The sequence below is a fragment of the Sceloporus occidentalis genome, unplaced genomic scaffold (assembly GCF_023333645.1).
Source record: "Sceloporus occidentalis isolate IW3139 unplaced genomic scaffold, rSceOcc1.0.p SCAF_76, whole genome shotgun sequence".
NCBI classification, from domain to species: Eukaryota; Metazoa; Chordata; class Lepidosauria; order Squamata; family Phrynosomatidae; genus Sceloporus; species Sceloporus occidentalis.
Genome location: NW_028317056.1, coordinates 3,692,025 through 3,706,535, shown reverse-complemented (window position 1 = coordinate 3,706,535; position 14,511 = coordinate 3,692,025). Strand labels below are relative to the sequence as shown.

The 14,511-nt window shown below is 40.6% G+C and overlaps 1 protein-coding gene across 1 annotated transcript in view; it reads left to right on the top strand.

Moving 5' to 3' along the window:
• The first annotated feature begins 4,147 nt into the window (after window positions 1-4,147).
• Window positions 4,148-14,511, top strand: part of LOC149285805 (E3 ubiquitin-protein ligase ZNF598-like) — a 33,153-nt gene continuing 22,789 nt past the window's right edge. The window contains exons 1-2 of the mRNA XM_089494862.1: window positions 4,148-4,174; window positions 4,828-5,053. Of these exons, the coding sequence (XP_089350988.1) occupies window positions 4,148-4,174; window positions 4,828-5,053 (253 nt within the window). The remainder of the gene's footprint in view (window positions 4,175-4,827; window positions 5,054-14,511) is intronic.

Sequence of the window (14,511 nt, the reverse complement as noted above, 5' to 3'; positions counted from 1 at the left end):
AAATCTTGTGTGTTTGGAGAAAACACATTATAACTTCTTAAATTTGGCACAATTTAATATTAGATGGTTTTGTATTCTAATTTTTGTGATGTAATTTGTCTCTTCTTCCGTAAAAAAACATTGCAGATAAGACAGAAGAGATCAATGTTTTCGAACAAATTTATGAAGTCAACAAGAATAACAGTAAGTAGCGTTTTAATACCACAAAATAATCCCTACATTATTAATCAAAGCTTGTCACTAATGGGGAAAATAGACATCCCTTGAATATTTCATTGTTTTGATTTAATACATATTTAATAATTCATGTAAACTATCTTCTATGGAAATATTAAGTAAGGGACATCTGAGGTTTCACATCAACCCTTCTGTCCTACGTCGTGGTATCTCTACCAGTTCTAAAAGATTGAAAAAAATGTTTCAAGAGGATGTATACAGTAATATAACCCCCAGCGCTGTATACAGTAATATAACCCCCAGCTCTGTATACAGTAATATAACCCCCAGCGCTGTATACAGTAATATAACCCCCCAGCGCTGTATACAGTAATATAACCCCCAGCGCTGTATACAGTAATATAACCCCCCAGCGCTGTATACAGTAATATAACCCCCCAGCGCTGTATACAGTAATATAACCCCCAGCGCTGTATACAGTAATATAACCCCCAGCGCTGTATACAGTAATATAACCCCCAGCGCTGTATACAGTAATATAACCCCCCAGCGCTGTATACAGTAATATAACCCCCAGCGCTGTATACAGTAATATAACCCCCCAGCGCTGTATACAGTAATATAACCCCCAGCGCTGTATACAGTAATATAACCCCCCAGCGCTGTATACAGTAATATAACCCCCAGCGCTGTATACAGTAATATAACCCCCCAGCGCTGTATACAGTAATATAACCCCCCAGCACTGTATACATTAATATAACCCCCAGCGCTGTATACAGTAATATAACCCCCAGCGCTGTATACAGTAATATAACCCCCAGCGCTGTATACAGTAATATAACCCCCAGCGCTGTATACAGTAATATAACCCCCAGCGCTGTATACAGTAATATAACCCCCAGCGCTGTATACAGTAATATAACCCCCAGCGCTGTATACAGTAATATACCCCCCAGCGCTAAATACAGTAATATAACCCCCCAGCGCTGTATACAGTAATATAACCCCCAGCACTGTATACAGTAATATAACCCCCCAGCACTGTATACAGTAATATAACCCCCAGCACTGTATACAGTAATATAACCCCCAGCACTGTATACAGTAATATACAATTAATACAAAAAATATACTAGTAATAAAATAAAGCCAGTCAGGTAAAGAATGTGAAGTAAAAGGTAATAATCTTTTTGTTTAACTTTTGTGTACCCTTTCAGCAACATTCCCCCCGGGGCACATCATCACACACACAGATATTCTTGCCAGACTCGGTCGTCGGACTAATAATTGTGATATTGGTATCTGCCTATGGCCGAAGTCCTCAGATGGCATTGTATACGTTCCGTACACAATCTCCAGTGACTACAGTAAGTACAAGCCGGTACAATGTACCCCAAACAAGAAATAGCCAACAACTAATATATTTGGACATGTGACACACAGCCGGGCCGTCCACATGACCCGGAGATCTCACAGAACCTCATTGACCTCCTTTCTCAGATTATAAATTTGCTCCATTCTATGTGCATGGAAGATCTAACCGACCACAAAGAACATGGTCTTCTTCTCCCTCTAGGTCCTAACGCAATTTCACATTATTGTTATTTTTTTTCCAAATGTAATGGTTTCAGAAAGTTGATATTCTCCAGTCTCCACTGTTGAGCCCCCTCAGTAACTTAGACAATCACTTATTATGACCCCAATAAGAGGTGGCTCCATCATAGACCAGAAGCTGAAATTGCCCCGATGCGGCTCGCTCCTCATGTAAATGGAACTTCTATTTATAACACATTCTATAAATTAATTGTAATGGTGTTAATGATTCTTCGCGCTGGAAGCTGACGCATGTGCTTATCGGTTCATTGCATGGAAGGTCTGCAGAACGTTATAGCCGTAGGATAATTCTACTCGGAATGAGCTGGTGATGAGACGCTTCTTTTCTTTTTTTTGTCTCCCTAGGACCGATAGACATGGCAGTCTTTAGATCTGTTTTCAATGATTTTGAAGATTCTACCTGCATTCGGTTCATTCCTCGGGAGTCCCAGAAGGACTTCTTAAGCTTTGAAGATATTAGCGGGTACGTTCTAACCTGGAAGCTACAAGCGGGGCTCGGATTCCTTTGGCCATTAATAAACTCAGTTCAGCCGTTTACGGGGATCCCTTTTAATTCTGGCCAAAGAGTGGTTTTAATTATGTCCTTAGACACAAAAACGTCCAATTTTTAAGAACGTACCAGGTCAATAATTTGTGTTGATGGGTGGCGGCCATATTGGAAGACCCCACTACCTCTTCTGAGTTATCTCCGTTCCTTTACTTTCAGATGCTTCTCTTCCATGGGCGTCACGGGAGGCTCACAGGTCGTCTCCTTGAAAAGACCGGGATGCATGTGGACAGGAGTCGTAACTCACGAGATCCTACACGCCCTAGGTCTTCATCACGAGCACGTCCGAAAGGACAGAGATCAGTATGTCACCGTTCAGTGGGACAACATCCAGCCTTGTAAGTGCCGCAAGTATTTAGAATTCTGGATATAAGGTTGCCCCCAAATCATTGGGATTTTAATCAAGTTTCCTTTGATTTCTTTTTTTTTCAGTTAGCAAGCATAATTTTATACTAAGCGATACCTACAACATGGGCCTAACAAGCTATGATTATCAGTCCATCATGCATTATTCAAGGTACGCGTTTCCATTTTGCTTTCAATAAGTAACATATTTATTATTAAAAAGATTAATAATAATAATAATAATAATAATAATACTGTAACCCAAGAGATGGGAGCCTGGACAATTTTAAATGAAGCGTATGGATCAACATCGACAACACTCTTTTTCATTATAATTTTTATTTCATGTAAGATTTAAAATTGATGAAAAAAAAATAAAAAGTCAAATGTTTTTATTTTTCATTTTTTATTTATTTTAATTATTTTTATTATTATTATTATTTGTGTAATAAACTATAAAATGGCAGATCTGCCTCGAGAATCCAGGAATGATACTAAGAATCCTCCAACGCGCTAAAACGCCCGTTATTTCTCCGACAGGACCGCTTTCTCAGTTGACGGCGATCTCCCAACCCTAGTTGCTATTCCTGATAACAGCGTTGAGTTTGGACAACGATTTGCAATGACCAGTCTGGACTACGAAAAAATTAATAAACTGTATCAGTGCTGTAAGTATTTTAACAGCAATCTTAACCTATTCTTGGCCAGAGGCCTCTCGTTATACAAACCATTGGAATCCCCTACGTATAAAAAAAAAGGTTTACATACATTAAAAGTGAAGATTTGGCAATTTTTTTTAAAAAAAAAAGCAATTAAATTCAAGTTTTTTTTTGTGTTATTACTTATCTGGGTTTGATCTTCTCTTCTCCATCACCCTCTGACAGCCCAGAAGTTAACCACCAATCAACCAACTACCACCACAACTACAAGAAGATCTACCACAACCACCACAACCACGAGAACCACCACAACCACAAGAGCAAAGCAGCCTACCCCTGCGAGTATCCTCAGACAAGAGGCCAGCAATGGTAATTATTATTTTTAAACTTATTTGGAAAACATACATTTTTCATTGTTAAGGATTAATATCCGGAACCCATCAATCAGAAAACCAGTCTTCGGACCATTCAGCCCCATCTAGTCTGTAAAGACTCAAACCTTAATCCGTCGCTGGTCTCGTTTTAGATTCAGGAGCCGTATGTCTATCCCATGCATGTTTAATACCCTCGCTGTATAAACCTCTACCACTTCTGCTGGGAGGCTGTTGAGTGATGGACTGACCTTTCCAGGTTAATCTGCAGCCATTTCTTTAGACAATTCATGAGGTGGGGAAAAAAAAAATACTCAGTAAAGCTGGAAATGTTCATTATTTTTGAAGGTTGTGGAGGAAAATTTACTGCGCCATCCGGAGTCATAGTGTCGCCTAATTACCCCAATATTTATCCCAACAATTTGGAGTGTATGTGGAACATCACCAGCCCTTTGAAGGTAAGGAACTTTGGTGGGCGGTTAGGGGTCCCAAAACTCCAAAAAAAGATTCTCCAAGCAAGTCGGGATAAGAGAGAGAGACTTCGTATAGATGACGCAAAAGAGGTGACATTAAAAGAAACACCTCTGGGGCATTCTTAGTTCCCAATAGGGGCAATACTTGTGCTTTTTGCCTGGCGGTCGCAGACTAGCATGCCGTCTGTAGCACTGGTAGAGGCAATATGAGAACCTATCATACCCGGGGACTTTCCAAACGAGCCGACCCCGAGACTCTGGAAATATTAACCCTTCAAGAGGCCATCGAGAAGATTCTATGCCAAATATGTTAACAATGAATTTGGGACCGTTGGCAACTATTTGCTAGACAAATGAAGGCACCGGCCATCATGGTAACCTTGCCTTGTCGTTATTTAAAGACACACTTAATTGAGCCACCTGCATTCAAGCAGGGGTATCAACCATAACATACTGGGAGAAAAAGCACCAACTGGGGAAGGAGAATAGGAAGGCGTCAGCTCCAGACAGTGCCCCCCCTCCGAGAATCTGCCCCTGAGATTGTGGCAAAAGCCCTGAGACTCGGGGGTAAACCCTGAATGTTCCCAGGTATGGCATCCTATGTATAATGTCATGTCTCTTGTTTTTTTTTTTTTCAGATTACAATCACTTTCACGAATTTCGATATCGAGGAAATGCCGACGTGTCTGTGGGACTCGGTGACCATCTATAACGGTCCCACCCTGACCAGCAACTATCTGTTTGACAGATACTGCGGGAAGAAACTGCCTCCCGTAATCACCAGCTACGCCAAGTCCCTTCTGATTGTCATGAATACCGACACACACGTGGGAGGAAGAGGGTTCAGGCTGCTTTACCAAACAGGTAGGAATCAAAGAACACAACGCCAATTCTTTTTTTTTTTTTGGTGGTGGTGGTGGGGGGGTTTGTGGAATTTTTCATCATTTCAGGGAAATTATACCCAAAATAAATGGTTTGATGGGTCAGCACAGATGCGCTGCTAAAATAGAAATATATTTTTCCTGTAATTGTAATATTCTAGGATATATTTAAAAGGTATGCATAGAACATATTTGCACCTATAAATGTATTCTAGTCTATATTATAAAGTTATTTATTTTAAAATATATTTTTTTATTTTTTTTTCCCCATCACAATGATGGGGAAAAAAAAATAAAAAAATATATTTTAAAATAAATAACTTTATATCATTGTTACATAGTTACATAGTATAGGCTAAAAAAAGGCATGCTTCGATCAAGTTCAGCCTTTCCTATATCTGTTAATTTGTTGCTGTTGATCCAAAAGAAGGCAAAAAAAACCCCGGTTTCGCTCTTTCCAATTTTGCACTAACCAGGGAAAAAATTCCTTCTTGACCCCAAAATGGCAGTCAGATTTCTCCTTGGATCAATAAGCTGTTTCCCCATAATTATAGATTATATCCCTGAATATTATGTTTTTCCAGGTATCCATCCAGTTGCAGTTTAAACGTCTGTACAGACTCCGATAAAACTACCTCGGCCTCCAGTGGACATTGTTATTTATTTATTTTTTTTACATTTTTATTTTCTTCTCTTTCAGGGTGAAATAAAGAAATTATGTGACGTCGTTCCAGCAAGTTTAAAAATAGAAAGTAAGCAGGAAACTGGAAAAAGAATGTCAGATGCATTCTGGGAAATATCCTGGGATTTATACATGGAAAAAATTTAAACTTCTTTCCATTGCAACCAATTGAATATGACAAATTATCAGGAACATTCCATTGATAAAAAATTGTTTTTTTAATGTCCACTGGAGGCCCTTTTGAACCAATTCCAGATCTCATAAGGGGCCTTGTATTATATTAATGTAAAATTTGTGTAAATGTGTTGTGTTTTTTTTTTTGTTTTTTTTTTGCTGGTACATGTTTGGTAAATTTTTGTTGCATTTTGTTTTTTTTTACTTTTGTATATATGCTACCAGATATTTTCCAGAAAAAAAAGTGTTAATTGTCTTTAAAACTGAATGTATCCTGGATTTATAAGATAAACAAAACAAGCAAAAAAAATTTGTCATGTTTTTTTTTTATGTTATAAGTATTCTTTTTTGGGGAAAGAAATGTTCAGGAGAGTCACTAACCTCTCAACATTCTAGGGTTAGTATGTCCTAGGTGTAGTATTTCTTCTGTGCCCCCCCCCCAATAAGAACACATGCATAAACGAACACACAAACACCCACACCATTACGCATACACACACACACCTTTCCCTTGAACCACTAACCCTAGGCCTGGCCCTGACATTTAAACACCATACACCAGAGCAGGACTGGTGAGGAAATGGCCTTGGCACTTTACACAAACCCACACACACATTCATGCTAACACCCAAAGTCAGATTAAGGTACCCTGGGGCCCATAAGCACCAAAAGGGTCCCTTTTTTTTCTTGTACCCTACTACTTTTTTCACGGCCACACAACTATAAATATAATTAATATAACTAAATTAAACTTCATACCTAAGACTTATAATTGGTGCTTTTGCTCCCAGTAAGTTGGTATGGTCGATACACCCGCTTAAATACAGGAGACTCAAATAATTGTATCGTTACGTAATGGCAAGCCTTAATGCTATTAAAGGGTTAATATTATAAGAGTCTCAGGGTGAGCTCATTTAGAAAGTTCAGAGGTATTATAATGTAATATGTCATGAATCACAAGAGTGGAAAAAGTAGGCACGTAAGCTCCTTGAAAACTGACCTAGACTTGCTATCAGCCACGGGGACTAGTATTTAATAAATTAAATCCAAACTAAGAAGCCGCTTGAATAAACCAGTTTTTATTAAGGACAAATTTATATAAAGCAGACAGAAAAAGGGTACATGAAGGTGACAAGGTGTAGCTAACAAGCTGTTTGATCCATTCAAAAAAATAGGGGGTTTTTTTGTATTTTTTTTTGTTTTGTTTAAATGTCTCAGTGTTTTTTCTCCCTGCTATACAGCACAATGAAGAAATAAGAATTTAAGTCTGAACCAAGGGTGCAACCACTAAAGTATTTTGGATGAAAATTATTTTTAGTAAATACTTTAACATGGGACGTGAGTACAAGGAGAGAGAGAGGGCAGCCCCATGCAAAATTAATATATTTTATTTAAAAAAAATGTGAGCTACAGAGAATTCTCTCTCTATTTTTCATTTTGAGCATAAAACATTGAGAAAAACCTGGTTTTATATCATTTTGTCCCAATAAATTCCGTTTACCTGCAGACCTCACTGAGCCGATGCTTTATGGCAATGCTAATAAAGTCCGTTCCTCCATAGACTATCATTAGCCAGAGTGACAGTCTAGATAAAAAAAGACTGAGACATTCTATTGTTTAACACGAGCAGTATGATAAGGAGTCGGGGTATTTGTCTAGTAGATTGGGGCTGAGATAACAGAGCAAGAAGAAGAAGATTTAGAGAATTCATCCAAGGAGAAATCCCACCAACATTTTTTCATTACAAGTATCAGATTAAAAATTGTATTATCTATTATTTTTGGGTAGATGCATTTTAGCCATTTGTATGAGTTCTCGCTCTGTTATATGAGTCCCAATTTACTAGACAAACACCCCGACTCCTTATCATACTGCCTGTGGGGAGCAATAGAATTGGCTCAGTCTTAATCATCCAGCTGGACTCTCTGACTAATCAAAGTCCATAGAGGAAAGGACTTTGTTAGCATTGCCATAAAGCATCAGCTCAGTGTGGTGTTTGACCAGGGAAAATCACCTAAAATCAAACATGACTGACAACAATGGCGGCTTCCAGGTCTGGAGATAAAGGGAGTTTATTGGAACAAAATGAGACAAAAAACAGGTTTTCTTCAATGCCGACAAACATTATTGTATAACAAAAAAAAAATTCCAACAAGCTTTGCCTTTAACTCAGCCCAGTTGACATATTTTTGGTGGCTAAGGTGGTGATTGCATAATTATTGAACCAACATACATTAACAAAGATAACCTTTGTAACATAAGCCTTGCCTCAAAATAATATAAAAGTATAATAAATACTAGAACGGTAATCTGTGTTTTTAATATATTGGAAAACCCCATCATGAAAAATGACCGTGCCTGAGAACTTTGTAGTTCTGACTCGGAGTCTCTGGATGAAGCGATGCTTCCCTGGGTCTCCGGGTCACTCATGTCTGTTTCCGAGCCTAATTCCCCTCCCACTTCCCGCCTAATTCCCCTCCCACTCCCCGCCTAATTCCCCTCCCAACCCTGGCTAACCCTGCCCTCATGTGTGAGTAGACCTGCCCTCCTCTGGAAGCCACACCCTCAGGAGAGGTCGAGAGGTAAGAGAGCTCCTTGTAGCTTGTTCCCAGGTATGAAATTTAATAAAGTTTGAGTTTTAAAAAAAATAAAATGAGAGTGTGCGCTGCAATCCATGGAGATGGTTAGCATCGAATATTTATTAGATGAGGTTAATAGATCGCCCATCTATGAGACCTGTTTATCTGGCTGAATCCCTCTATCCACCATTAGTGATTGCACCTGTGGTTAGCATTAGATTTCCGCAATGACGCCCTAAGTCTGGTGCCCTTCAGTCTCAAAGAGGAGAACCGGGTCTCTCTACTTCAGGCCTCTGACTTCTGAGCCGTAGTTGCGATCGAGACAAGACCCGCAGGCCGCCTTTACAGAGCACCTTGTAGAAAGTTGACGTGAAGTCATCGCAGTTCAGAAGTTCTGTTGGCCTGGAGTTGGCCTGGAAAGGTGGGGGGGGGGATAACAAAATGGTTAAAATTATTCAAATATGTCAAAGGGTTAAATAAGTTGGGAAAGGGTTAGTCATAAAAAGGAGGGTTAGAAAGTGACGGATGTTATGAGAAAATTCTGCTTTACAGGAAGGGTAGTAGATACCAGTAATAGACTTCCAGTGAAAGCAGTATAGACAAAAACAATTAATCACACATTTAACAGTATGCCACCAAATACAAATGAACAGAGGAGAAAATCCTCATCGGAGAGAAAAGTCGCAAATTCATTGACAACATTTATTTTTAAAAAAATTACACGCGCCCTCCGCTACTTCTAATGCCTAAACGAGTCTTTATTACTGAATCTAACAGACATAAAACATCAGTCTTTAGCGTGTAACAAAATACTCTGAAATAGATTTTTTTTTTTTAAATGTTTTAGTTGCAGCTAAATGCAGGGGAAATAAATAATATAATAATAATAATAATAATATAATAATAATAGTAATCTTGGGCAGCTGGGACTACTGCTTTCATAATGTTTAAGAATGATCACCAATAAATTCCATAATGGGTATAGGTGACCAGGGCCGGAAAGGGAATATCTAAGTGGCAATTTTGGTAACTATTCTGACCTATCAGCCACTGGCCCACAAGGCTAGTCCTGTAGGGGACCCTCAAGGCTTTGCACATGGCCTCCACCCTTAAACACCTATGGACTCTACTTCAGAACATCATTGGACAGAATATTGTTCAACCCTTCAGCTTATGACTCTAAACGACGCTTGGTTTAGACACAGATGCGTTAGTGCACTGATTTGTCAAGAGAGTATTATTACATGAGCTGGTTGGCCACTCCATGCCTGGAGATCCTGACAGTAAGTTTTGGCTTTGAACTGGACATTCTCTGACCTCTAGATAATTTGCTACCTTCAAATGGAGAGGGAAATGTCTCCTTCTTGTTCCAATTCTTATCTTGTATTTATAGAGCGCCAACAGAGGGACTTATACACACAAGGGACATATTAAATGTCATATTAAAGTACAGATGCAAAATGGTAGAAAGGCCATGCTTGGTGGTGCTTAAAACCTCAAATCTAAAATTTGGACCACATAAAATGATGACACCAACCCAAAAAACCACTATAACCTCTATGGTCCTTCTGAGACTAAGCAACTGAAATTCCAGTTGTGTGTACTTGGGCTGACTCAATAATACCGAAAAAATCCACACAATTCTATGATGAAATAATTTCTGGCCATGAGTAGTGACCTACAATATCACCAGAGTTCCACATAACGAAAATACAGAGCGAACCAATAGAACCCTTCGAAGCCACGTCCTGAAATACTATCATCAACTTAACAATTAAATGTAACAAAAACTTCCCTCAAATGCCCCATTACCTGATACTCTGCACTGGGCTGTCTTCTCCAGGGCTGGGAATGACTCCAGTTTTCCTGCTGATAATGAAGCTTCCTTTCTCCTGGCATCAGGATGGTGACCTCTGAGGCTTCAAGGCTCTTGTCCTGTCCTCCTTCTGGAATTTTGAGTCTTCCAGTCACCTCTTCCATATTGATTCCCCCTTGTCCTGGTTCTTGAATTCTCTTGGTTTCACTCAGACTCATCATCTCATCTTCTCCAGGGACTTGGACTCCTCTCTTTATCTCTTCCAGGCTCCTCTCCTGCTCTTGCAGCTGGACTCCCCTTCTTATCTCTTCCAGACTCCTCTCTTCTTCCCTTTGCTCCTTGATACCTCTGTTCATTTCCCCACTTTTGTCCTCCTCTGTCTTCCATGGGAACCTCTCTTCTATCAGTCTTCTCACCCCCTCTTGTCCAGGATACTGCGGGTACCTAGTGTCAGCATCCTCCTCCTTCCCCTGGATTACATCCCTCCCCTCTGGAGCCACCTGCTGGACGTCTAAGTAGTTGTCCCCACTCACCTCCCTCCTCCATAGGTAAGGTGAGCGTCGGACTCCTATCAAAAGTCCTGAAGCTCTACCCACTGTGTGGTACCTGGGGCTTGCAGAATGTTTGTACCAAGATGTACCTTGCTGGGGGGCAACTAGGAGAAGGGAGCCAAGAAACCACCACCCAGCATGGGGCAGGAGACAACCCATCTTAGATCACAATCTTTAGGGGTCCAAGTGAGACAAGTGGAATGGTCAGTGCAAGGACGGATGAGAAGTGCAAGTAGTGATGCCTACTAGTCAGGGCTCCTGGATGAGGTTCTTAGGAGAAGGAACTGATGCTCTGTATGAGACAGAGACACCAGAAGCTGACAGGTTGCTTCTCTAAGTGCAGCTCTCCCCAGTGTTCTGTGTTACTGAGACCCCTCTCCCCTTCTATATAAAGGGGACCTGGGAGGAGGGAGAAGCAGGAGTCATCATCAATGCATCATTTACAACAGACTCATCCTACAGGGGAGTAGGAGGTGGGGACTGCCTCATGGTGTGTGTTTTATATGGGGGGCTTGCTGGAGGCTTATTATATTAAATTATTATATTATTATATATTATATTTAATATTATATATTATTATTATTATATATTATGCTTTATACCGGCCGGAATGTGTGTATTGTGTTTGGGATACAATGTATATGTAACAGCCGCAAAGTGTTTAATATGCAAACATTACCAATTTTAACCATTCTTCGGAATTCTGTAACAAGCTCCCACCTTTCTTCTGGGACCAGGTCTGTTGCATCAGTGTAAATGCATCTTTGTTGTGTATATATTAATAATAATATGTTAATAATAATAAATAATAATAACCCATGTATGATATGCCTGGAAACGCATCAGAGCCACGTGCTGAGAGGGTTAAACAAGTTACAAAAGTCATGCTTTCTATTATGAAATATGATTTCTTTACTTAAAGTATTAGCACTTTTTAATATTTTAATAAGTTTGCCCCAGTAATGAAGTTTTGCTTTACTGAGAGGGTGGTAGATAAGTGGAACTGTCTCCCAGCAGGGGCTAATGCAATTTAAGCATATAGCTATCCTGAATCTAAGACGCCACTAAGGATTACCTGTCAGACTTGTTGGAGTGTGAAGATTTATAGGAAAAGTAGTAGATGCATAGATTAGCCTTCCGGGTGAATAGGCTTATATATATATATATATATATATATATATATACACGACCATAAAAATTGGTTTAGCTGAATGTATTCTTAAGTATCAAACTATCCAATAAAACAGGTTTTGATCCTTTGGGGGGGACGAGACGTTAGCTCTCCAGGGCTACGTTCTCTAAACCCCGTGTGGGTTAATAATAATTCTATTTAACGCGGGGCAATAGAAATGATTATAAATCCCGTACACAAGATTAGGGGAAAATTGCGTGACGTTATGAGAGAGAAAGAGGTCGAGCGTCTGGACGAAGTTCTTGACACTGATTCGTCACCGTGATGGATGTAATGGAAGCTTCTCGGGCGGCGCGTTATTGTATGAGGAGTACAGGCCTCCTGGGTAGAATTCTGGATTTTATTAACGTTCTGGGGTCATTATATATATACGCATATCCCCTCAAAAAACATTAATGGTCCTACTTTTTGGTAATATGCATAGAGGAGCCCGTTTCGCACGGACGCTGGTGCATTTATTTGCACGCCGTCTTGTTTTCCTCATTCCCTGACCGATTCAACTGAACTTAAATACAAATGCTCTAGAGTTCCATTTGCAATTATCTAGAGCCAGGGGAGGACTGGAAGTTTTTTGCCCAGGGGCCGTATGGCACCGCAGCCCCCACCATTGGTACACACACTCTAGCTCTAACCCCACCATTCATACAAACCCATTCCCTCTAACCACCATTCGTACACACACACTCGCTCTAACCCCACCATTCATACACACACTCGCTCAAAGATACACTAAATTGAGTCACCTGCATTCAAGCAGAGATATCAGCCATAACATACTGGGAGCAAAAGCACCAACTAGGAGTCTTATATATGATCATGGCGGGGAGAATAGGAAGAAGTCAGCTCCAGACCCAGAGAATCTGCCCCTGAGACTGGGGCAAACAACCCGAGAGTTCCCAGGTATTGTTGGCTAGCTAAGTCGACCATAAGGGACAGGCAGCTGTCAATCCTTGGGAGGGGGGTGCATTTTTGTAATCGGCAGCCATCCTCTTTACCCTGTGGAATAAACCTCCCCGCACAGGGGTTTATGCCTGTGATAATGCGAGTATTGGTGACAAGCCTCGAGAGGTATAATGACAGATACCACAGTGGCGTGTGCTCTCCGGAGGAAGATGTCACATATTTATCTCTGAATAATGGTATCTGTAAGTGCCTTGAAATAATGACATCTTCAGACTCCCGGGGTGGGTATAAACAAAGCAGCGCGCGGCGTACGAGGATTACGGATCGTTCTGTTAGCTTCTGCAAAGACCGCACTTCGTAATTACCCCGTTTACTCGATTTGCCGGTTAACTCGTTAGAAATCCGGACACATGTCTAAAACCTCATTATCCGGCAAACAGATCGGTCTCCATCTCTCTCCCTTTTAATAACGGAATTATCCGTGAAACATTAAACTTTCGCAGGAAGACAAAGGGCCGTAAACATCTTCAATAAAACTTCTCTAATTATTCATCTTAATGGGAGTTAAATCGCGGTAAATGTCACGTCGCATTACGCGGAGCTCGGGAAGCATCTGGATCACAAACAACTCACTCGGAATAATAAAGCAGACAAAGGAGAAACATAGACTTTTTCCGTTTAATGTGGATGGACATCTACTCCTGGATCAGAGCCACCGGTCCGCATTGTGAACCTTCGATCCACGCTCGCCAGTTTTGGCAGTTTCCTGCACGGTTACATTATAAAGCACAATTATATTCTATTGTTCGGATTCAGGGACAGTGGGGGTATGAACTTGGTTGGATGGGCAACACTGTTGATGCTGGCCACAAAATGCCCTGTCGAGTCCCTCATTCATGGGGCCATACATCGTCTTAACAGACGTCTTAACTTACCTATGACATGAGAGTGCTGCTATTACATAGAGACTATCCTGGACAATCCTGGGAGTTTTACTTTATTGGGTAGTAGATACGTGGATCAGCCTCCCTGTAGAAGTGGTAGCATGCATGGTAAAGGCATACGGCTCCAGAATCTAAGACAAGGCCAATGACTGATTAAGGTCTAAGAAGGAAAACCGGGCAGGCTAGAAGGGGGCCGAATGGGTTGGATCAGCTGGCAAATTTCTCTATGTGGTCTAAGGCTTAACAAAAACTACACCAACTTCCCCGCCCACTTCTGATCATGCGCCATATTTTAGCTCTCAATTCATAATTACTAACTGCATACATTAGATTTTTTTAGTTTTTAGCTGGATTTATTGTGCCTAGCAGTCTCTTAGAAGGGAAGTTCCAGCCCTGAGATCAGTGAAGGATTTTGAGAATATTTTGCACAGTTATAGAGAATTTAAATACCATGCTGAGCGACGGGATATGACATCATATCTCATCTCACTCGGATTTCCCCAACTGGCCCAAGGAGAAGTGGCACTCGGGGGAGCCTGATCTGTGCCCAGTTTTGCTATCCGGTACTCTCAGTTTTCAGAACGCGGGTAAGCGGTTCTG